The sequence below is a fragment of the Manis pentadactyla genome, chromosome 10 (assembly GCF_030020395.1).
Source record: "Manis pentadactyla isolate mManPen7 chromosome 10, mManPen7.hap1, whole genome shotgun sequence".
In the NCBI taxonomy this organism is placed as follows: domain Eukaryota; kingdom Metazoa; phylum Chordata; class Mammalia; order Pholidota; family Manidae; genus Manis; species Manis pentadactyla.
In genome coordinates this window covers 128,132,727-128,152,136 of record NC_080028.1, presented here as the reverse complement: position 1 = coordinate 128,152,136, position 19,410 = coordinate 128,132,727, and the positions used below count along the sequence as shown (strand labels likewise).

At 62.8% G+C, this 19,410-nt stretch overlaps 1 protein-coding gene across 1 annotated transcript; it reads right to left on the bottom strand.

Annotated features, from left to right (window-relative positions):
* Positions 1-5,389: 5,389 nt before the first annotated feature.
* On the bottom strand, positions 5,390-17,578 carry UBE2I (ubiquitin conjugating enzyme E2 I). The gene is made up of 7 exons (XM_036915868.2): positions 17,432-17,578; positions 12,942-13,018; positions 12,687-12,770; positions 11,345-11,417; positions 7,721-7,830; positions 7,508-7,587; positions 5,390-6,013 (listed from the first exon to the last, which is right to left on the bottom strand). Exons 2-7 carry the CDS (start codon positions 13,005-13,007, stop codon positions 5,950-5,952), a joined length of 477 nt encoding a protein of 158 aa, XP_036771763.1. The 5' UTR covers positions 13,008-13,018; positions 17,432-17,578; the 3' UTR covers positions 5,390-5,949.
* Positions 17,579-19,410: the final 1,832 nt, after the last annotated feature.

The following is a 19,410-nucleotide window of genomic DNA, read 5'->3' as shown; positions in this document are numbered from 1 at the left end:
CAGGCAACTCACAGTGTGGGCTGCGCCAGGACCCCCTAACCCTAACCTGGGGGGGCCCAGGGCAGCCAGAATCTGAAAACAAACGACACGCCCCGGCCGCAGCACAGACTGTTCTGGAAGGACTGTGCAGCCATGTCCAGGGTCTGCAGTCCACGCTGTCCTCTGAAGCAGTCTGGAGCGGTCGGGACGTGGGGACTCTGCCACCGGCCGGCACCCAGGGCAAGGGGGTGCTGCAGGCCTCAACCCGGGACGCCCGATGACAAGCCTTATCACCTGTTGATGATCCTCCCCTCCACCCGGGTGAGGCCCACGTGCCCAGGTTGGGCCACACACAGCTGGAGCCTCAGGGCCCCCAGCCCACCTTCAGTCCCCTCCCTGGGCGGCTCCCCACCACCTCCACTGCAGTGTTCTGAAACCTGGGCGAACTTGGTGCACACACGTAGACACCTGGAGAGTTTGTTAAAACAGATGAAGGCGAAGGCCCCAGACCTGCTGATTCCCACCCTCTGTATTTCTAACAAGTTTCCGGGGGTGCTGGGGGTCTGGGAACCACTCTGGGAGAACCCTGGGGACTGCTTAGAAGTCCTGGACTTGTCTGAGGTGCACGGGGTCCCTGGATCCCCTGCCCTGGCTGATCCTGTAGGATCCTCAGAGCACCTCCTACTTGGGGGGTCAGACTGGGCTGTGGAGAACTTGTCAACCTGAAGGGCTTCATCTCTAATGGCGGGACCCAGGCAATGTGGGGAACAGAGAGACCGGCCTGGAACCGACTCCAGCTCAGGCCCAGAGCCAAGGATGGTTGGCTCTGGGGAGGCCAGGGCTCAGCTGAGCTGAGGGGAGGCCAAAGGCTGGAGAAGCAAGGTTCGGGATCAGAGGTCCCCACAGGCAGACCGTCCATCTGTGAGCACCTCCACCTCTCACGCCCAGCCCCCAGCCCTGCCCCTGTAGGGCACCCGGGGGCTGTGAGGGGACCGCGGCAACTGTTCCCCAGCCAGGGGCACCAGATGCCCCCCTTGCCTCAGATGGTGTGGACGCTGCTCTGATGGAGCTACTGCCTGTCTGTTTCTAGACTTGGATACACTCGCATCCATGCTGTGCCTCGCTCGTCTGTGCAGAATGAGACACAGAACTTCTGGGGGAGGGGCAGGAGCAGGGTGCTGGGGGCAGCACTGCGGGGGGCTCCCTGGAAGTGGGGGTGCACAGGAGAGCATCGACTGTTTGGAACCTGTGCTACTAGCTGCCCCCTGGCTTCCTTCTGCAGGGATGGGCAGCTAACATCCTCTGGCAGGTCCTGAGCAAGGAACCTGCTGCTGGTGCACCGACCCCTGCAGTCTTGCGTCAGGTTTTGCCAACCTGTTGGAACAAACACGGCCTGGTTGCCATGGTGATCATAATGGCTTTGGGGTGAAGAGAGGAGACTGCAGCAGCTGTAAACAGGAAGTGAGGAGGGGCAGCTCAGGAGGGGGCCCCACCTGCACCCGACCCCTGCCACTGGCCCTTCTAGAGTCAAGGGGCTGGTGGCCGGCGGCAACGCTCTGGCGCACCGGCCTTAAGACCAGCCACACAGCCTACTGGGTCCTCCCCTGAGGATGGGGACGCTGAGGCCCAGGGGAGGGGATAGCACTGGTCTGGTGCCGTGCCTTGGAAGGCTGGGTCCCGAGCCCTGTTACTGGGAACCGGGTTTCTGTTTCCCTAGGAGAGGATGATGCCGAGGGCCCTTCTCGTCATGAACACTTGTGCGGAGCATTGAGGGTTCCTTCGTCCTCAGGCCCGGCGGGGTCAGGCCCCTGCTCCCCCCACCCTCTGCAGCCCTGGGCCGCAGTTTCCCCCATGTGTGTAATGGGCGGACCCCTCAGTGGTGGGCCGCAGGCCGAGCAGGTGCTGGTGCGGGTCAGCCGCGCGCTCCTCCAGCCCCGGGAGTCCCTTCCTCCGGGGACTCGGTTCTGCCTCGCAGGAGGCGATCCGGAGCCCCAGACCCCGCAGCCACCCTGGGCGTGGAGGTGGCCGCAGTGCTGGGCACGCGTGGGTCCCAGCGGGCGGGCGGCGCGGGAGACCCGTCCCCCGCCCAGGTTCGCCGCGGGGAGGAAGGGGCCCGGGACGGTGGGACGGTAGACGGTCCGGGCGGCCGCGCAGAGCCAGGAGGATGGCGCCGCCAGCGGCTTTCGGGCGCGTGCGCTCGCGCCTCCCGGTGGCAGCTCTCGGAATTGCAGACACATCCCCCCAGCACCTGTCCGGGAACGGAGGCGGGGACGGGGCGGACACGGAGGGCTGTGGCGCACAGCCCAGGGACTCGGGCCCGCGTCTCTGCCTGTCCTGGCAGGAGGGCCCTGAGAGCCACAGGGGTCTGCCCCCTTGCCTGTGCTCTCTGGGTGGTTCTGCCCACGGAAGAGGTGGCTCCAGGTGGGAGGGGTCTGGCCGGTTCTGGCCCGTTGGCTGAGATGCTGGCTCCCGGGGCACAGTCACCAGGCGTCTGGAGGTCCTGTCGTGAGCACCTGCACAGGTAGTGTGCCAGGCTGGGGTGCTCTGGACTTCCGGCCCGGGTGCCCCGTGGGCATGAGGCTTGGGACCAGGGGGTTGGGGAGAAGGAGCAGCAGCCCAGACCAGGCTTTGCACGTCTGAGGCCCAGGGTGACTGGCTGCAAGCGCCGCCCATTGTCTGACCACTAAGCCTTCCCACCAGCTTCTGGCCCAGGGGTGGGTGTGCTGGGGGCCACCTCCCAGCAAGGCTCCTCCGGAGCCCACCCCTTTGTGAGGGTCCTGGGGGCGGGGGGCCGGAAGGGCACGGGCAGCATCGGGAGGCAGAGCTGGGAGGACCGAGAATGCGGGGGCTCCAGACCCACCGAGGAAAGCCCCCTGGGAGGGCAGCATGAGCACCGAGGGCCCTCTTTTCTTGAGGGCATGCTGAAGGAGGGAGTGGGTCACCTGGAAGGACAGAGGCCCAGGGAGAGGCCAGGCCCGCACCCTGAGCCCTGCTTCTGCTGCTTCTTGACAGATGCTGGACTCCCTCGGGGCTGGGGGCAGCAGGGTGCTTGGGAGTCAGCGCTCCATCCCCGCTGCCCTGTGGTCCCAAGCCTGCACCTGTGCTGGACATGGCCTTGGCAGACACAGGTCTGGGCCTCCACGTGAGCCTCCCGGGCCACTGTGGCAGGACACCCCCAGCCCCAAGGTCAGCAGGGGCAGTCTGGGACCAGCGCTCCTAGGCCCCCTCCTTGCTGGAGCTGGCTCAGACTGGTTCAAGCCGGCCCAAGTCAGCGCTTGGCCCTCTAACCCAGCAACTGGTCGTCATAGCAACTTCAAAATGGAGGCCACCCATCCTCAGAGCCCGTGCAGAGGGCCCTGAGCAGGCATCAGGGAGCAAGGTGGCCTTGTGTAGGGGGACAGGCATGAGGATACGGTGCTGGTGCCAGTGGGACAGCCCAGGGAGGTGGGGGCACCCACAGGGGTCCACAGCCTGTCCCATCCAAGGCTGGGTCTTCCTGGTGACCCTAGAACCAGGCTCTGGACCATGTGAGGCCTGGCCCAAGCCTTAGCCAGTCCTGGGCACACTGTGCTAGGCACCCAGTCGGTCTGAAACGTGCATGAGGCACAGGGAGGATGAAGCCCATTCCTGAGAGGCCCACCCAGGTGGTGAGAACAGCCCAGGGTCCCGGGAGGTGCAGGTGAGACAAGGGCCAGGGCTGGGGCTGGGCCAGCACAGGTGAGTACCCAGCCTGGCTCCAGGGGATGCGGCTCCTGGGGCCCCCGGGCTCTGACACTGGAAGCCCCGGGGGGGAGGCGGCCTTGGCAGGCCTCCCAGGTGGGCAGGACTAGTCGGTGTGGGCTGCGCTGGGCAGGGGTGGCCTGTGTGGGATGAAGCAGGACAAGGACACTGAGGCAGCACTTGTGGAAACACTTTAATCGGAGGTTTTGCAGATACAGTGGTTAATCTACTGCCCACGATTCCTTACTGACTTCTAGGCGCCCGGGCTGGGAGAACACTCCCCCCTCACATTAGAAACAGGATGACCACATTCACAGCTCTCGTGTTACAAGGTTCACATCTTTGTTAAGCCAAGGACTGTGGCACAAAAGGACATTTCATTAGCTGAGGTCACGACAATTTGCTAGAAACATTGATTACTTTAGAATGCTTTAACTAGAAAATATATTGAATTTCCATATATATTAACCATATACGTGTGTAACTATTACTAAGTGTAGTTCAGTCATTACAAAATAAGACATTCTGGGAGAGGCTGCAATCACACTGACCCGCTGGCTCCCTGTCAGGCCCTCCGCGCTGGACACTCGCCACCACCAGCCAAGAGCTCAGCTCGGTGTCCAGCCTGGTGAGCGAAGGCTCTGGGCCCCAGAGCCCTGAAGGTGGTCGGCCAGAGGGCCCTCGGGGGCTGCCTCCGCCTCCCACTGCCATCCTGCCACAGGCGGCACATTTTCCAGGCGAGCCATGGTGCCCCTTTCTGACCGAGGGCCCAGGTGACCAGCCCTCCCTGACATATTTGGGACCACTGAACCCCCTTGGTCCATCCGATGGAGTTGTAGGCAGCCGGTGGGAGGGCGAGGCTCGCTGGCGCAGGTGGGCTCCGGGCCTCTGGTCTGGTCAGCACCGTGCTCCTGGGGCCTGGAGGTCAGGTCCCCGGCCAGCGCTGGGCTTTGGGACACCAGGCCTGTCCCCTTTGCGGCCATTCCCTGCTGAGCTGGGACCCAGGCCCGCTTCGCAGCACAACCAGCAGCCAGCTCCGGGCAGCTCTGTAGTGGCTCGGGTTCCAGGGCACTTCCTGAGCAGCTTCTTTGGGAAGACCAGGCTTGGGGCTCTTCAGGAGGAAGTGAGCGCGTGGAACAGCAGTCCTCAGAGATGCTCTCGGGGCCCCCTGGTGCTGACGACCGCTGGGCATCACCTGTGACCAGGGCTGGGGGCCGATGCGGTGAGCAAGGGCGGGCTGCCTGCAGGGGCCCGGGGCCACCACCAAGGCCTGGGCGTGCCGCACACCTGCCCCAGACAGACCAGGCCCAGCCACCCTCGGCCAGCCTGTGCAGGCCATGGAGGGCAAGCTGCTGGGATGGCAGTCCTCCCCAGGGCTCTGCCCTGGCCTGGGCTTAGGCAGCTTGTCTTCCTGAAGGCCCAAGGGGCACCGATTCCAGCCTGAGCACACGTACACCTCTCCAGCACGCTGAGGCTCAGGAAACCTGGGGTGGGGACAAGCCCCACGCACACACACGTCCTTGTGCGCTATTTACAAAGGACCAGGGTGAGCGCCACATGGTGCTGGCACTCCGAGCAGATAGCGAGTCATGTAGCCAAGGCTGGTGTGCTGCACGGCCTGCCATCCTGGGGGAGGGCTGGGCACACGAGGCTGTTCCTCACCTTTTAATGACAATAATGCAACAAAAACCTTTATATAAACAGTTTATTTACTCTAAACAGCAACACAGACAAAACGCCATATAAACACAAAGGAAGTGATGCGGAAATGAGACGCTGGCTGACTCTGGATTCAAGGATCCTAAGCAACACAACCCAGGTTCTGCAGGGAGGACAGATGCGGGAGGAGGGCCGGGCCGGCTCGGTTTGCACAGCCACGGGGTGGGGGGGAGTGCTGAGCGGCTGGCGGCAAGCATGCCTGCACCCACGAGCAAGGGAACGTGCTCTGGGGGATGCGGCGAGTAAAAAAGTTTATAATTTTACAGCAGTTGAAATACTGACATCAATATTAAAATAAAAGCAAGTTTTACATAACAATCAAAAATACAAAAGACCGAAGGAAGAGACCCTGTAGGAAACACCGGGCGATCAGCAAGTCGAGAGCCGTGTGCCGGCGGCAGATGGAAATGGCACCGCCCTCCCTCCCCTAGCGACTAGCGTGGTACAGAGCAAAGTTAGATCTGCAGAAATGTGTAAACAAGTTCTTGCCAAACCAATCCCTTCCTTTTTATGATGCCACAAGGTTGCTGCTTATGAAGGCGCAAATTTCTTGGCTTGTGCTCGAACCCGCTTCTCGTACTCCACTCTGTTTTGGCTGAGGAGGTCAAGAGAGAGACACGTTAGAAGGTGCACCACCTGCTCTTGGGCTGAGGGCGCCGGGCACAGGCTGCAGAGCTGGAGGGCAGAGGGTGGCCCTCCAGGTGGCAGCCCAGTCTCACCACCGACCAGCAGTTTGCTTCTCTTAGGCTGGAACAGCCCCAACCATCCTGTGGGGAGAACACCGACCCCGGCGGGGTTTCTGCGGGGGTGCATGCCATGCCAAGGGCAGAGGCGCGGGGCAGCTCTCCAGTGGTCAGTGGAGAGCTCTGGCCCCCAGGGGCTGGGCATGACAGCACCAAGTGTGCCATCAGAGGGGACAGACGGACCACTACCAGGGAGCCATGTGACCTCCAGGCTGGTGGGGATGAGATGAGCCAGGGGAGGGCTTGCCGAGCGCCTTGGGGCTGGTCTGAGAGCGGCGTGCTCCCGAGGGAGCAGTGGGTCCTGGCCTCTGTGGGCTGCTCCCAGGCCCAGGGGTTTGCTGAAGTTCCCAGGGGAGACAGACAAGGCTGAGGATTTCCCCTCTGCTCTGCCCCAGCACAGGTGACAGGCTCCAGCCCAGGGAAAGGCAGAACCTTTCTGCCGGCCCAGCAACTGCCCACGGAGAGCTGGGGGTGAGGGCCCAGCAGGGGTGGTCAGTGCCTGCAATCCTGCCCCAGGAGGCCTGAGGAGAAGGGAGGCTTCTGTAGGGGCTGTGGCCGTGAGGCCCCAGGGTAGATGCAGCCATGTCTGGCTCTGCCACTGACTGAGGGAGGCCACAGGCAGCCTCTGGGGGCCATGGGCACCTGCCAAGAGTCACATGGCCTCATGTGCAAGGAAAAAGACCTGAAAACTTTCACTGAGTTTCACAAAAGGTGCTTTGAAAGTGGACGCATACGGGAGAGCACCATGTCTCAGTGAGGAGCACATGGCCCAAGACGGCAGGTCAGGAGCCCCGTGTGATGGGGAGAGGCCGTGGTGCTCCAGGCACCACACCCACACGCCACACATGCCAGGAGCAGTGGGCGGTGGTTTTGGCTCCGCGGGCCGCACGGACTGCCACAGGGCTCGGCTCAGACAGTGATGACCCGAGTGGCCTTACCTAGAGGTGCCGTGCGGCAGCAACACCACACAGCAACCAGGGCCGCTGGCACACCGTGGCACCAGGCTCGAGTGACTGTCAGCCACGACCCACTAGAACCCTTGGACACTGCCGGTCGGGTCACCAGCGCCACACAGAGAAGGGCGGGGACACCGCGGCAACGTGTGACCAGGAGGAAGCCAGGAGCACGGTGGGAGCGGCCACCTGCCTGCTGCCCCACACGACCTCCCGCTGGGGCCAACCCTGGCTGCCATGCACGTGGGCCTGCGTTTCATAACGTGGGTGTCAAGGACCGTCCCATACCCCCAGCGTGCTGGCCACTCCTCTGCACAGGCAGCCCAGACCGGCTTCCTGGGAACATGCGCGAGCCAGCGGGGCCGCAGCAGGTGGGACCGGGTCACCACTAACCAGTAAATCGTGTAGGCCTCTGCTTGAGCTGGGTCTTGGATATTTGGTTCATTTAGAAGTTCCTGTATTCCTAATAAGATCTGTGTAACAGACAAAAACAGACCCAGAAGGGTAGGAGGTCAGTGGGCCAAAACCTCTGGAACATGGGCCTCGGCTACCGAGAACCACGGCCCGGTCCCCAGGGCAGCCCCAGCAAGGCCGCGTGCACTGTACCTGCTTGATGGTGATGGCCGGCCTCCAGTCCTTGTCCTCCTCGAGGATGGACAGGCACACCGTGCCCGAGGGGTACACGTTCGGGTGAAACAATGGCGGCTCGAACTTGCCTGGACACAGGGAGAAAGGACACGTGCTGTGGCGGCGGCCACCCTGCAGAGCCTCACGGGCCCCCGGGCACGCGGCCAAGAGCCGTTCAGACAGACAAAACTGCAGCCCTGAGAGGTGGGAGGCAGAGAGGGGCGAGCATGTGCCTGCGCCCCCCTGCAGGACCCAGCCCCAGGCCGGCAGGCAGAGCCCCGGGTGGCCTCCCCGGGTGGTAGAGACTCTGAGGGCTTTCCAAGTGATTGGCTGTTTCAAAGTCGATGATCCTGCTTCAAAAACAGGCTTTTAGGATCCCACATTCTTTAATAAATAAATAAAAATAATTTTCTTTAAAAAAAAGAATGCAGGCAGGAAACGTGGAACAGCAGAGCAGGAAGGAGCTGCCCCAAGCCCTGCCCAGGGGCCGTCCCCACAGCCGGCGACCTAGCACATTCTCCCTCCCCTTCATCTGGGAGCTCCCCCTTCTCATTTTTAAATGTTATTTAATTTTACCCAGGAAAATGCAACAAGTTCAGGGCGGCTTAGTGAGTCACCAGAAAACAGACACACCTGCTGACCCATCTCCCAGAACACCCCCAGCTGCACCTGCTCGTCCGCCCCAGGGCACCGGCCGCACCGTGGACTGGCCACCACACTGCAGGCACACGCGAGCAGCCACAGCAAGCGGGGGCACAAGTTCTTGCACGAGAACTCTGGTGCCCGTGGGTGTACTATGTGAAAACGTTGGGTCAGGTGTGTCCACAGCACACCCGGACAACTGTGAGCTTCCACAGGGCAGCACTGGTCTGCAAGCCCCCCAGTCTCAGCTCCCAACACCTGGCAGCGCTGCCAGGGCCTCAGCCGGTGGTAAGGGACAGTGCCGCCTCTGTGGCTCTGATCTGCATTTCCCCGGTGTCAACCGAGGGTGCGCTCCTTGCGCTCAGTGCTGCGCACAGGGCCCCTTCTTGGGAGAGAGTTGTGCTCGAGACCCTCGCACGCTCCTTCCCGGGTTGCTGCTTGCCTGTGTTCTGGATTCAGGGTGTCAGCTGAATGTCCTGCAGGTAGGTGTCTTCTTGCACCGAGTCCACCCTTTCACTCTTTTGATATTTTTGGTGAATACAAGTTCTTGATTTTAATTTAGTCTGATTCTCAACCTTATTTCTTACCTAGTAGCCAGGTGAACCAGTGGTGATACCAGTGCCCCAAGCGGCTCATTCGCCCTTCTGGTCGCTGGCTGGCTTCCCTCCTGACCTTAGACACTGCAGCTCACGTGGCCTGTGGCGGGCCTCTGTCTCTCTCTCTCTGTCTCTCTCTCTCTCTCGAGGGGCTGCAGGAACTGCTCTGGGCCCTGCTTGGTCACCCTTCCCGGGCGGGAGAGCCGCTTGTGCTGTGAGCGGCTGCGGCTCCCGCAGTCCCGCCCTGCAGACCGGGCCGTTCGCCCCTTCTGTGTTCGTGGACACCGGGCTGTCCGCGTCTCCTGGCTGCTCCCGCTGGGTCTGTCACACTCACGCCTGTCCATGCCTTTTGGTGAGCACGTCGGCATTTCCACCAAATGTGTGGTTGAGTGAACGGATGGGTCCCAGGACAGGCAACATTTTAGCTTCAGCAGATGCAGCAGACAGCTTTCCAAGGGAAATACTCGGAGCCTTCCATCTCTTGCCGAGTGGCTGCAGGACCCTGCTGCTCTGCACCCTCTCCCGCTGACCGTTCACCCTGTGGATGGAATGTGCAGCTGTCTGGGGAAATCAGGTGTCTTCCCCAAGCCAGCCGGCCAGGCGGAGCCTCTTTTGTGAAGGACCTGTTCTATGGCTGCGTTTTCCTGCTGATTTGAAGATGCTCTTGACATATTCAGGTTAAGCACTGATCTGTACATGTAGTCTTCTCCCCCGTCACTCTCACGTGCATTTTCCCCATGGGGATTAAAGCACTATTTGTACTTCCTTGGTTAAGAAACCTTTGCCCACAGGATACAGTGACCCACCGTCGTCCTCTAGCAGCTGCACTGTTCTTCCTGCCCACTAGGCATCGAGATCCATCTGGAAGGCTTCTGTCTGTGGCAAGGGGTGACTGAGTCCTTCTGAGGGGACACCCACTGGCGCAGTCCACGCATCAGAGCTGCCTGTTCCCACCCATCCGCAGGCGGTGCTGCCGGGCCCTGCTCTGCAGCCCTGCTCTCATCACCCAGTCCCGGGGGCAGGCGCTGGTCCGGGCCACGTCCTGCCCATCCTGCTAATGGTCCCCACCCAAGCCTCGAAGCACCCCCCGCTCCCCGCCCCTGGGACTCCAAGGGCTGCGGCTGCTCAGCACCGCCACACCCAGGTCTCCACAGGCTCTGCCCGGACACCGGCGGGATGGCACGCAGCCGCTTGGGGGCACCGACATCTTCACAGTGCCGCGTCCTCCACCCGTGGACTCAGCCTGCCAGCCTCAGGCTCTCCTCCGTTTTCCTCAGAACGTTTTACGGTGTTCAGCATGGATGTCTTTGATGTCCTTTCATGGATTTATTCCAAGATATTCGACGCTACTATAAACAGGACAGTTAAAAACTTTCATTTGTTGCAATTATACGAAAACAGATTTTTTGTGTATTAATCGTTTATTCAGTGACCTTAATGCACATACTTAGAGAAAGACCACGGGCAGCCGTGGCCCACCCCCCGTGGGGGGTCTCTTATCCCGCCCTGCTGCAATGTTCAACACAAATGACGAGAGCAGCTACAACTTGTCTCATTTCTTAATGAAACTACTTAAAGTTAAGAACTGCACAGGGCACAAACACTCAAACAGCAAAGAACTACCCCAAATAAACGAAGAGTCCACCCCACTGGCTACCCGAATTGTTCATTTAGAAAATCTTGTGTGAGAAGCTATTATAATGGGCACACACTTCCACCTGCTAGACTATTAGCCACAGGGGCACACGTTTATACACTGCCTCACCACGTACAGGGCACTTTCCACATGCCAGGCTACGCAGTGACTCAATCTGCCAGCCGCAGATGGTGTCTGCTCATCTCCAGCTACAAAAAGGGGGACGCGGCACCCCCCCAGTCCTGCTTCCGTCACTCCGGTCCGGCTGCAGCCCTGCCTCGCCCTGCCGCCCCCCCTGAGCCCGCACCTCTCACAGCGCTTACGTGTGCTACCTGTTCAGGCCGCACATCCAGCCCCAAGGTGGGTGTGAAATTCTCAGATGCCAGGTGGGGTGGTCAGATCGGGACGAACGGAGCCCTCTCAGGATGAGGCCCTGGCCTGTGTATTGTGCATGCCCATCCATACCCAGGGCTGGTACCCTGCGGCCCCTTATGCCTGACAGGCACTGAGGGCCCAGGAGCCCCCAGCAGGTCAGAGCTGGAATCTGAGACTAGGCCTGTTACTGGGACCTCCTGCCCCGGGGCTAGAAACAGACTCAAATCCTCAGCTAGCCCGCCGCAGGGTCAAACCCCCCTCCCAGGAGCGGTGTGGACCCCCCCACTGAGAGGCGGCCAAGCTCCCTAAGGAGGACGGCGGGCCTCTGCCGGCCAAGGGCTGTGTTCTACTCACATTTTGGTGGTGAGGATGGATAGTCGTCTTTGAAAAGCATCCGTAGTTTAAACAAACCTCCTTCCCACGGGGTCTGTTGGGACATGAGACTACTGTCAGGTGTGCAGGTGGCCTCTGCTGAGGGCAGGCCAGGCGAGGACTTGCTTCTGCTACCGGCCCCGGAGTCACAAGGGCCCCCCGAGACCCAACAGAGGCAGGCCCCTACACCAGCCCATGGAGGGCTGGCCCTGCCAGCAGGACGGCAGGGCCTCCATGAGCCCTAAGGAGCCCTCCCTGGAAAGGGGGCGGGGCAACAGCCGGGTTTGAGGAGGCAGGCGGGCCCTGGTGGCCGCCTCTCCCCGGCCCAGGATGAGGTCAGGACCACACCTGAGCAGCTGCAGGGAGGCCTGCATGAGCGCCAGGGTGCACCCGTCCCCTGGAGGGGCGCCTTGCCTCCTGTCCCTGGGCAGCCTCCCAGCTCCACAGCCCACACCTCCCCACCCCCTGGCAGGGAGATGACCAGGGCGCATGGTCAGCAGGCCTGGTAAGACAAGAGGCCAAGAATGGGCTCAGCAAAGGCTGGGCTGCTCACCAAGCCCTGGACAGAGGCTTGGACAAATGCAAACCAAACCACATCAGCTTGTGGTCAAAGTCTGGTCTGCTCCTGCTGGCTCAGTGCGGGGAAGTGGACTGGGGGAGCAGCAGGGGTGGGCGTGTGTGCCTCTCACAGCAAACCACGAGGGCCGGAGGCAGGTGCTGTGGCCTGGCTTAGCCCAGACGCCCCAGGGGCCGCCTCCGTCCTCTGGAGTCACCCAGGAGGGGCTGCAGCTGTGCTCACTGGGGACCCCCCGACCAAATGCTTCGAGCGGGCCAGTCCTTGGGAGAGCCAAGCCTCAGCACCGAGGGGAGGCCTGTGGCCTCGTGGAGGACACGGGGGTCCCAAGCAGGAATCCCAGGCGGCGACACCTGGCCGCTGTACCCAAGGATCTGCGGCTGTCCCAGGCACAAAGCCCTACCCGGGGGAGCACTGCTGTGTCCAGGCCGCTTCAGCCTCGGCGCTTCCCGAAGGACCGACCCGAGGCCCTCCCGACTCTTCCGGCCCCTTCTCCACCTTCCCTGCGGCTCCTTCACGGGCAGGTGCAGCAGGGGTGCCACATCCCACCATCCCCGCCACGGCCAGCCCCTTCTTTCCGAATTACAACTGCCCTGGGGAGCTGGTCCCCCTTGCCTTGTCCCTGTGGGCTGCAAGACTGTCGCTTGAACCTCAGTCCCTCTGAAGGGCGGCAGCATACCCCAGCTGCTGGGCTCAGACCTGCTGCCAGGAGCCCACCAGCAGCCCGGGTGTCTGCCCTGCCCCTCTTACCCCTTTTTTTCCTGGAATGGCGCACTCCCAGTTCATAAGGTTCATCGTGCCGTCGGGATTTTTTGTTGGGACAGCCACAAAACCCTGAGAACCACAGGAACGTTATTAGCGCCACGGCGTCCCACTCCAGCGCTCCCAGAACAGCCCTGCGACTCCCCCACATGCCAGCCCGGCCCCACGCAACCCTCTGGGCAGGACTCAAGGTCTGGCCAAGGGGACACCGGTCACTGCAAGCAGAGAAGACGCTCTCCTTACAAAGGGGTGGTCTTTTCTCCACGCTTTCCTCTCCTGGGCGAGTCTGCTGAGAGCAATCCCCGACATAGTCAAAGTCCCTGGAAAAGAGGGGCGGGCACGCCATCAGAGGCAAGGCTGGGGCACCTCCGCCCACACCTGGCCCAACGAGATCATGCTCTTAGCACACAGGCCCCTCCCCAGCCCCACGGCTGCATGGGCATCACGCCCCCACAGTGACCCCAGCCACCTCTCGCAGGCAGTTTGCTAAGGAAGAGGGTGCTGGGCCACTCCTGCAGACCTGTGCCTCCCGGAAGGCACCTTCCCCACGAACCTGCCCTCCCAAGGCCCCACATCACAGGGTGCAGCCTCCATTCCATGGTGACACAGGTTCACAGAGGGAAGCCACAGGCCCAGGGTCACACAGCTGCCAGTGCGGTGAGGGTGGGGTGCTGTGCACTCGCAGGGGACTCCTGTGTGCCACTGCCAGATATGGTGGGAAAGGCAGGACAGCTCTGCCCCGTGGGGAGGTGGGGAGTGCGTCAGGCCCCCCAGTTTACCATCAAAGGCTCACAATTTAGATTCAGGCCTGGCTAAGAGGGTAACCCTATTCTGGAAGGCCACTTTGTGCAAAGTGCCAGAGGGCAGAGAGAAGCTTGGATGCACCTGGGACAAGTCCAAAACAGCCCCCGACACACGCACCCCCAGGGCCCCTACATCTGCCCCTTCCACAGGCCCAACTGCCCTTGGGCGCGCCTCGGCAGAGCGCTGCTCACTCCCGGACGTCAGGCTCCTCTGCCTCAGACCCCCAGACCGAAGAGCCTCAGCCTGTCTGCTCGAGCGCCCCAGGGGATGAAGCAGCAGCTCCAGGGCGCTGCGCAGCCAGCACGCACCCCAGGCCACGGCCGCCGCACTTCGCCGTGACCCCAGCCCCGGTGGCGCCCACGCCCTTCGCCATGGGAAGGCGGCCTTGCTGGAGGACTCGATCCTACGCGTGCCTGGCAGCCTCCAGCACCCGCAGGGACACTGAAGACACTCCCAGGTCAAGACTCGCCACAGACGAGGCTTTGCTAGGACCAGGGGTGGGCGTCTCCAGAAGCAGATGCCCAACAGCTGGCCCGGCCCCCCAGGCTAACACGGAGGGTCCCTGAGCACAGGACGCCTTCCGCAACCACAAGAGGCCCTCAGCCGGGTCTGGAAGAACAAACTTCGGTGACGACAACACCTGAGACCCGCAGTGCGGCCCGGCTTTGCCATGTGTGCGACCACAGCCTTGCATGAGCCTGAGGATGCCACCAAGCCAGTTTGAGGGACAAGAGCGGAGACCAAGGTGGTGCCTGCCCTGCTAGGGGGCGGAGCCTCCACTCCAACCCCACTGGTGGGAGGGGCTACCTCCCTGCCCTCCTGCAGCAGCTCCTGGGGCCTCCCCACAGCAGGCCAAACCCCACTGCCACCCTGGCTTCCCCCTGGCCTGGCCTGGCCACCACCAGGACCCTAAAGACACAAACACGGCCTACACTGCCACACAGCGTCTGTGCGGGAGTCAGGTCAGCAGTTCAGGAGCAGGACCGTGAGGCCACAGGCTCCCCCACCCCTTCACCACAGCCACATCACCTGGCACCTGATGCAGGTACGAAATGCACATCCCCAGGCCCCGGTGGCCCCACAGAGTCAGGAACTCTGAGTGGGGCCTTGGGTGAATCTTATCCCTAGAAGTAAGCAAAGTGGAAGGAGGCTTCGAGGTCACCAAGGCAGAAAGCCACCGTGGCCTGTGGCACCACCCAGGGGCCCAGGTCTTGGGAAGCTGGCTGAGTTACTGCCTACCGGATGGTGCATTTTCAGGAAATGCGTGTACTTGTGCCACCACGAGGGTAAGTGAGGGTCGGAAGCCAAAGCCCCCCACCCCCACCTCCGTGAGGAGGCATGGCCTCCAGCCCCAGCACTCTGACCTCCAAATGCGCCATTTAAAAGGCTCTAACCCTACGGACCTCAAGATTAGTCCAAAACAGATGATCCCACGCTTGGGTCCCAGACTGAGTTTCTCTTCCCCACCGCACCACCCCAGAGCTCTGGCTGGGTGCCCATCCCCACCCACGGACCCGGCACCAGCACCCTGCTGAGAGGGGCTTGGGTGGGGCTGCTGAGGCTCACGCCCCCGGGCATCTCCTCCACACTGGATCACTCACTTGAGCAGGCGACAGCGGGGACTGATACAGCGTCACTGCCCTGGCGGCTCACAGGAGGGAGCCCTGTGCCGGGAAGACGAGGTGCCAGGAGATATGGGGCAGGGCCACTGGGACTGGCCTGGAGCACAGTCAGCAGCGACCTGGCCAGAGACGGATCAAGCAGGGCTTGGTGGGCCAGAGGTGGGGGCCACGGCAGGCAGGAGGGGTAGGCACTGGCCAGGAGGGCCAGCAGGTCACTCTGGGGGCTTGGGCACAGAGGGCAGGGTTAGAGAGCACCAGCTGGCTTCTGTCTTTAACTCTGTGGTGAGAATCAGGCAGTGACCCCAATATCTGAAAATGTCTTCACTCCCACAAGATTCTCAAAGCCTTCACTTCAACTGGTTCTTCTTCTAAATGGAACTCGACCCAACTCCAGGCCAGTGGAAATGCCCTTCCACACAAGGCCCTGGGCCGCAGCACCTGGGACACACTGGCTTTCAAAGCAATCCCCCCCCCCCCGCGCCTGCCAGCGTCCCTCCCTATGGAGCACACACAAGACGTCTCTGCAGCAGGCCCCTCGCCTCGACCAAGGCAGAGCAGACAGCGCGGGCTAGAAGGACACAGCTGCTGATCAACGAACGCGGAAACTCTGTGATCAAAGCCAAGCAGCCCCGTAGAGGGCTGCTGAGTCCCCACCAAGTCTGAGCTCGGCCAGGCCAGCATCCTGGGCACCGAGGAGCCACGAATGGCCTAGTGGGCAAAAACCACCCTCAAGAGTGCTCCGGACACGGTACAAGCCTACAGGGCCAGGCTGAGGGCCACCCGCCTGCTGACTGCGCGCCAGGACCAGACCCTGGCGGGCTGCCTCTTCTGCTCTGATGGACAAAGTCGCTTGTGGAGGCCTTTCCCTTGGGCTTAGCGGTGGTTGTCTCAGGTGAGAGAGATGATGCGGGGTGGTCCTGCAGGAGCTCCTGTGGCCCCCTCCCTGGGGGTGCTGGTGCAACAGCCCGGGTCCGTATCAGGGCACACCCGCGCTGTCCCAGGCAGAGGCCGGGGTCTCCTCCCCGTTGGCCTCATGCCCTCCAGGAGAAAGCAGCCAGTTTGTTAAATTTTAATTGCAACACGGAACCACGACTCATTCAGAATCGCACTTGAAATCACTCTACCTTCGGAGGCACTAGAGGAGCACCTGTTACCAGACCCTTCAGGGCCAGCAAGTCGGAATACCTCTCCCCTGCTAGACACTGGGGACAGCCTGCAGGACAGCGGCCAGTTCTCCGCGCGGAGCCTGGGGTCAGCCCGCCACCCTCCTCCGGGGCTCCCACAGTTACAGAGCGTCCCGGAACACCCTCTCAGATCACCCTGTGTGCTGGCTGCCAGCACAGCTTCAGAGCTCCTCACCGCCCGCATGAGTGGGCAAGGTGCTTATCTCCCCCACCTCAACTTTCTCATCAGTAAAGCGCGTGACGGCACCACCTGGATGCAATGATGGTGAAAGAGGAGCCGCGGACGGACCTTTCCCAGCCAAACGCCGACTCCCCGGTGGTGGTGGCATGTGCTTGGCCTGGGCCTAGCTCCCTGCGCTCGAAGACCCTCCCGCCCTATCTGCACCCTCCTGTCATTATCTGACACAGCTCCCAGGACCCTGGGCTGCTTCTGAAGCGACGTCTCAAACCCCGAGACTCACCAAACAAAGGCACACAGCATGCTGAGTGCACCCCTGAACCCCCAAAAGGCCTTAAGCGGATCGGGACTAACTCAGGGCGCACCTCCCTTTTCTGTCGCGTAGGTCCTCTCTACTCAACGGCAGCGTTTCCTTAACAACAAGAAGCGACTGGGGCTGCAGTCTTCAAAGGTTAACAAACAAAAATCCAACCTTGCAAACGGAGGAATTAAGTCTATTTTCGGGCTACACAAACCAAACGGCTAACACAGTGGTTCGGAGCGCCTGCAGGCCGTGCTCGCGAGCCTGAACCATCACTCCCTTCCTCCCCCTCCTCCCGCAGCGACCGGCTCCGGCCTCCGTCCAACTGCAGCGGGGCGATCCAGAAAGAAACTCCGCGCGGGCCGCCGGCACCCGGTCCCGCAACAGCGCGGAATACCGGACGCAACCAACAGCGGCTCGCGGCGTGCAGATGCCGCCCCGCCACCAGCCCGCGCCACAGGTCCGCGCGCCGCGCTCGGAGACGCGCACCGGCCGGACTCCCGCCCCGCGCGGAGCCCGGGCCGCCCCGCCGCCTCCCCCAAACCCAGGCCAGGCGAGGCCAGGCCGAGCCCCGCGGCGCGGGCCGCGGGTAGGGCTGGCGTCGGCGCGGCCCCGTCCGCCCGACCACCCGCTCATCCGCTCACCTCGGCGGCCAGGCCGGCGAGCGAGGAAGCGAGGCGGCGGCGGCAGCGGCGCTCCTTTGTTCGGGACTTCCCTCCCGAGCCCGCTCCGCGCGCAGCCCGAGCGCTCCGAGGACCCCGCGCGGGCGGGGCGGGGCGGGGCCTGCGGGGGCTGCCCGCAGCGCGCCTGCCCCGGGAGCCGCCGCACCCGTCCCGCACTGCCCACCGCCCTCGCCGCACCGCGCCCCGAGCCGCCCGCGCCCCGCTACGGTCCTCCCGCGGTCCACGTCCGGCCCGGGAGCCCGGCCCGGGGGCGGCTTTCCAGTCAGGCGGCTCCCTGGACACATGCACCCTTAAAGGAGCCGCGTCCCCGAGGTGAGGGACCGTCTGCAAACTCCGCCCCGCGGTGCGCGCGTGCACTCGAGGACACGCCGGCGAGCCGTGGGCGAAGGAGGCGGCCGAGATCTCCAAGGGCCCCCCGGATGCCGTGCGGGCAGCTCTCCGGGCGCCGGTCCCAGAAGTCTCCTTGCGGTTGGGGACCGGGACGGGGGGGCAAAGGGCACTGAGGCCTAAGGCTCCCTGAAGCGTCGCAGCACGGTGACGATCCCCCGAGCACGGCGCCCTGTGAAAACCCTCGCAATTGGCCAGATCGGGGCCCTGGGCGGAGTGTCCGTCGAATCCGCCCAATAAGCTGACCCAACACAAGAGGCTGCGTGTCCGTTCGACCGACGGGAGGAGAAGTGCGGACGCTCCCTAAAGTGGGGGCAGCCCGGGGACGGGGCGGCGGTACCCACGCACGGACTCTGGCCCTGCCTGGCCTCGCGGGTTACCTCGCCGTCGGGCGGCCCCTCGCCCCGCGCCCCTGACTTCGCGGCGGGGAGGGGGCGCTCCAAGGTCAGCCCCCTCCTCCTGTGGGGGGTCCCCCAGCGAGGGTGTCCCGGCCCCTTGCGGGCAGCGCAGGCGTTGCGGCGCGTTCTCGTGGGCCGGGCCGCACGCGCGGGACGCTGGACAGCGGAGCCCTCGCGTTCCTTCACTCCTTTCTCTACGTCGCCCTCCCCGGAGCTCCTCCAGTGGGCACCTTGTTGGCGGTTTCCCCAGGGGCAGGGACCGTATGGCTAGTGTCCCCTTGCCCATTGCTGGCCCAGTGCGCTCAGCGGATGCCCAGTGAATGAAGTCCACGTGCTCCCAGCCATCCTGTTGCTCCAGAGTAAAATGAGGGCATCTCACAAGCTCTGACATGGGGGACTCATATAGTGGGCTGGGGAGGGGTGTGCAACAGTGGCCGGGAGAGGGGGCTTGGCTGTCATGACAGGGTTCCAGGTAACAAAGGTCAGAGGTCCTGGCCCCCTGAGCAGAATGTGAACGTTTCAGGTCTCTCCCAGACTGAACTCCAAAGGGGCCTCCCACTCTTGGGTCCCTGTAGTGACCCAGCGTGGGCTGGCCTGGGGACACCGCCTCCCGCAGCCCCTCCACCCAAGGCAGCCGCAGTTGTGTGCAGTGATCCTCGGGCTTGTCTGAGACGCCGATATTCTGAGCCCCCAGTCCTGGCTTGCCAGTTCTGTGTGGTCCGGAGGGGTGGGTGTGCTGTGCAGCCCATGGCTGTGCTTTAAGGAACCAGGCTCCTACTGAGCATCAGGCTCCGTCTTTTTGGTGGGGTGCCAGGAGGTTTGCACAGAAGTGCATGGAGAAGGCACCCAGCAATAGCAGTGGCCAGTAAAAGGTGCTGGCCAATGCTGGAGGCAAGAGGACCAGGGGCCTGTGGGCTCCCAGAGCCAGGGGGACAGAACAGGCAGGGATGGCTAGTGTGGTGTGGCCTGGAGGGATAACGAAGGGTGTGGTTTGGGGAGGCAGACGGACAAGGCATGTGGGCCATGGGCAGCCATAGAGGTCGTGGAGCAGGAGACTCGAGGTTTTGGTTCTGTTTGCATGGTGAAAGGATATTTGGAGATGGAGGCAGTGTGGCCCCTCAGCCTTAGGGGTTACTGAGTTTTAACCAGCAGAGA